The following is a 4937-nucleotide window of genomic DNA, read 5'->3' as shown; positions in this document are numbered from 1 at the left end:
TATTCTCGTGGCAGCTGTCTCCCGAGAGTGGAGTGTTCACACAACTGACATTCACACCGCCTCCGGAAGATGAGGATGATTTTTAAACTGTGGGGTAGTAAACACGCGGGTACTCGACAGTGTGCGTTTCTAGTAAAATCTACGAGATTTGACAATACCTATTGGATTGACGGTTCGTTACTACAGGATTTAGGATGAATTTTGTTTTTGTATGTACAACAGGGATACCCATTGTCAGACGAGATGCTGGCCCATATAGCATTAACGAGGGTGCCAGTACCTCCGGTTTACAGACCGGTGGGGGTAGAGTCAGGATGAATCGCGATAACGATTCTGACGCGACATTAGAGTCCGACGATGACGATGACGAAGACGACGACGACGAGGCAGAGACAGCTTCAGACGTAACATACGAGACGAACGACGACGATGACGACGACGACGAGGCAGAGACAGCTTCAGACGTGACATACGAGACGAACGACGACGATGACGACGACGACGTGCTAGAGACAGCTAACTCTGGAAGCACGGGCAGGGAAACGGAACGGGAGAGTGAAGCTGCGAGTGAGTCTGAGTCAAGTCAGACATCCGAGGACGGGGCTAGTTCACTGGGTAACCGTTTTACGGTTATCGGTGAATCGTCGAAATTTATTCGTAAATTCGCTGTCACCGGGCGCGAATTACGAATAAAGATCGCGGCCCCTGAATCGGGTGTTAATCTAGTGGGGTGGCTGGAGGACGCGTTCAGAGACCTGCATGCGTATGCCGTAGCAACGTGCCGTCGTAACGACTACATAGGTTTCACGTTTAGCGCTGATAGCTTCAGTCAAGGCCCTGCGTGGTTATCGTTCCGTCCGGTGAGGGACTCGCGGTACACTGACCTTTGGAAGCTAGTTTTTAGCGTAGCCCAGAGCGCATCAGAGTTTGGCGTTGACAGTGTCTTTACCGTGACGGTACACAGCATTGGTGTACCGACGGGCCGCGGAAAGCCGAAGCCGATCACGCATGCGGGGGTATTTAAAAAATCCGTCGTGCAGATTATCAACAGCGACGGACTGTGCTTACCTTGCGCCCTCGTTGTAGTCAAGGCTCACGCCGAGAGGGGCCCGGCCCGCAGCGGCGCCCTGCACGAGCATTACGAGATGGTGAGATTTGCTAGGTCAAGCATCCAGCGTGCAGAGGCTCGTAATCTTGTTGCGAGCGCTGGTGTAGAGATTCCGCCAACAGGGTGCACGCTGTATGAAATCGCACAGTTCCAGAACTGTTTGGCACGCGAGGGATTGCTCATCACAGTGTACGAGTTGGGGAGGCTAGGTACCGGCGAAGCGGCATTTTACGACGGAACTGCCGTGGTGAGAGCAACCGAAACAGGCGATGTCAGGCACCGTTTGAATCTGCTGTACTATCCAGACGAACAGCATTATTGTCCGATTGTCAATTTAACCGCGGCGGCAGCAGGGGCCTTCTTTTGTCGACCCTGCAATAGAAAATTTAACAACGGGTACGAACACCGATGCTCTGAAAAGTGCCCACAGTGCCTCGCATCGCCACCGTGCAACAGCGAGTCTCGCGAGATCCAGTGTCCCGATTGCAGGCGCGTGTTTCGCGGTAACGGCTGCCTGGAGTATCACCGCAGGATCGGCTCCTTCAGTCCGCGTCGCTCCGTATGTACAACACTGCATTTATGCCTGGATTGCGGGCGATTCGTAAATCTTTCGAGACGGAATCACATTTGTGAAACTCGTTTTTGCGTCACGTGCCGATGCAACAGACCATACAATCACTGCTGCTACATGACGCCACTAAAAGACGCGACCAGGCCGAAACGTTACATCTTTATTTTCTATTATTTTGAAACGCAGCAATGCGAGACGGTGGACGGTGATGCGACGACGAACATACATGTGCCGAACCTGTGCGTAGCGCACCAAGTGTGTACGCAATGTATCCACGATCACGACATATCGAACGGCTGTTCCGCTTGCGGGCTCGTACGTGAGTTCGTTTTTAGGAGGGATCCGGTGAAGGAGCTGGTAGACTTTGCTACTCGGCCCGTTCACGACTTTGCACGTATCGTATGCATTGCACACAATGCAAAAGGTTTTGACGCGCAATTCATACTGCGGCATATGGTTGAGCAGGCTGGAAATCCGCCGCAGGTCATCTTAAGCGGTAGCAAGATCATTATGCTAGAAACGGGGCACACCCGTTTTCTAGATTCTCTAGCGTATATGCCTATGGCATTATCGGCGCTACCGAAGTCATTTGGTCTACCGGCTGCTTCCGTGAAAGGTGTATTCCCTCACCTTTTCAATACCCCTGAAAACTTTGGTTACGTGGGACCGCTTCCCGCAGCAAAGTTTTACTCTCCGGATACCATGAGTAGCGGTGCGCGAGCAGAGTTTTACTTGTGGTACAACGAGGCTGTAACGAACGATCAAGTGTTTGACTTTGATGCGAAATTGCTGTCGTACTGCCGGTCGGACGTCGATATATTGCGGCGCGCGTGCGTAGCATTCAGGGACGTATTTCTGGAATGCGGCAGAGTGTGTCCCTTTACCGAGAGCATGACAATTGCCTCGGCTTGCTCGGCGGTGTTCCGTAAGAATTTCTTAAAACCAGAGCGAATAGGTATCCTGCCACCGGGCAGCTATCGACTTGCCGACGCCCAGTCTCGCAAGGCTCTGGAATGGCTAGTCCTAAAGGAGCGTGAGCTGGGCATTTACATCAGGCATGCCGGAAACGGGCGTGAGTTTCGGATTCCGGAGACTGGTCGCAAGGTGGACGGATACCATGTCGCGGGCGACGGCACGCGGCACGTCTTCGAGTTCCACGGGTGCTTTGGCACGGCTGTCGCGAATGTTTGCGGATCAACCGCGACAGACTTAACGTTAATGGTGAGTCATTGGACAAGCGTTACGAAGAAACTCGTGCGAAGACCGACCGTATGCGTGAACTGGGTTACCGCGTGACAGAGCAGTGGGAATGCATCTTTGATCGAGGCTTGAGGGAGAACGAGGAGATGAGGAAGTACGTGGCGACACACCCGCTGACCGCTGCCACTGCCACGAGCGGAGCGCTCAACCCGCGTGATGCGTTCTACGGCGGTCGAACGGGGAACACTTCCCGATACTACGAGGTGAAAACGGATGCAGCGGGCAACGCGTGCGAGGAAATACGATACGTTGATGTTTGTTCGTTGTATCCGTTCATCTGAAAGAATGGATGGTTCCCGGTTGGCCACCCGACGGTCTACGTTGGAGAGGGAGGAGTGTAAGCTCCTGACAAAGGCGAGCGGTTGCGTCATCACGCGAGTCGAGGGGTTGATCAAATGTCGAGTTTTACCGCCGCGCAATCTTTATCACCCTGTTTTGCCGGTGCGCATGCATGACAAACTCATGTTTGCTTTGTGCCGCTCATGTTGTCAGAGTTTGCGTCAGGGCGAGTGTAAACATGATGACGAGGCCGCGCGAGAATTCGAGGGCACGTGGGTGTCCGTTGAATTGAAAAAAGCCGTGGAGATGGGCTATAAGATCAAGAGCATTCGCGAAATCTGGCAGTATACGGTAACATCTTTTAATCCGACTACTTGTCAAGGTGGGCATTTCGCCGACTACATCGACACCTTCCTCAAAATTAAGCAAGAAGCAAGCGGCTGGCCTGCTGAATGCGAGGACGAGTCGGCTCAAATGCGGTACCTCGACAAGTACGAACGTGTCGAGGGTATACGGCTAGATCGCGACCGTATTGCAAAGAATCCCGGTATGCGATCGGTCTCTAAATTATGTCTAAACTCATTTTGGGGTAAGTTTGGGCAACGTGAGAACCTAGTAAAAACGGAGGTTGTCAAGACGCGACAGCAGCTGCTCGAGCTTTTGACCAACCCTGAAGTCGAGGTGCCCGGTTTGCTGCCTGTAAACGACGATGTACTGTACGTGCGTTGGTCGCACGCGCAACACAGCGTTAAACCGTCAGCACTGGCGAACGTCATGATTGCCGCGTACACCACTGCTCAGGCTCGGCTGAAGCTCTACTCGTACCTCGAGAAGCTCGATCGGCGCGTTCTCTACTACGATACCGATTCAGTGATTTATACCCGGAACCACCACCGACCAAACGCGTATGAACCTCCTACGGGTAACTTCCTTGGCGATCTAACGGACGAGTTGGAGCCTTACGGCCGTGGGAGCTTTATACGGGCTTTTGTCTCTGGGGGACCAAAGTTCTACGCTTTCATCGTCAAACGTCCGAATGGTGAAGAGGTTGAAATTTGCAAGGTAAAAGGTATAACGCTGAAACACACGGCGAGCTCAAAAATTAACTTCGAGGCCATCAAAGGGACGGTGGTAGAAGCCGCTGCACCCATCAATTTGGAGTATCGTGCTGTTCGCCGTACGGAACTGCACGCAGTGGTGACTCGCACCGAGTGCAAAACGTGCAAGCCAGTATTCGCGAAAAGGCGTTGCTGCGTCGACAGTTTCGACACGCTGCCCTACGGTTACCGCGCTGGGTGATGATCAACCCAGCCTCCAAACAGTTTCACGCTCCCGCTACCGTCTTCTCACCCCTGCGGTACAAACACCCGGACGGAAGTTTACAGGCCACGCGCACGCTCGACCGACAGACAAACAAACAGACAGAGACCACGGAAGGGCTTCTTACCCCCATCCAGCTGTCATTCGAACCGGCGAGACTCTCGTGCCCGGACACCCTAGGAGAAACCCGCTTGTATGCGCCCCACCCAGCTGTATAAAGGTTAGTACCACACGTAAATCCTAATACAGCATGAAAAATTGTAAAAAAACAAAAATCTCAGATTGCACGTAAAAAATCTAGCCCTTCAACCGCGGCGGGGCGCGCTGCTTTCAAGCTGATATCACAGCGCGCACGCGTACGAGCGAGCTCATGGCGTACGCGTCTCACGCTCAATCAGC

At 53.1% G+C, this 4937-nt stretch overlaps 1 protein-coding gene across 1 annotated transcript; it reads left to right on the top strand.

Annotated features, from left to right (window-relative positions):
- The first annotated feature begins 3224 nt into the window (after positions 1 to 3224).
- LOC124412783 lies at positions 3225 to 4517 on the top strand. The gene has a single exon (XM_046892899.1). The coding sequence runs from the start codon at positions 3225 to 3227 to the stop codon at positions 4515 to 4517; it is 1293 nt and encodes a 430-aa protein (XP_046748855.1).
- The last annotated feature ends 420 nt before the right edge of the window (positions 4518 to 4937 follow it).

This window comes from Diprion similis, chromosome 11 (assembly GCF_021155765.1).
Source record: "Diprion similis isolate iyDipSimi1 chromosome 11, iyDipSimi1.1, whole genome shotgun sequence".
Classification (NCBI taxonomy): Eukaryota; Metazoa; Arthropoda; class Insecta; order Hymenoptera; family Diprionidae; genus Diprion; species Diprion similis.
This window is presented reverse-complemented; position numbering and strand designations above follow the sequence as displayed.

What these genes read in the sequence shown, in the direction of transcription:
- LOC124412783 (XM_046892899.1), top strand. Translation starts at nt 3,225, where the DNA reads ATGGATGGTTCCCGGTTGGCCACCCGACGGTCTACGTTGGAGAGGGAG.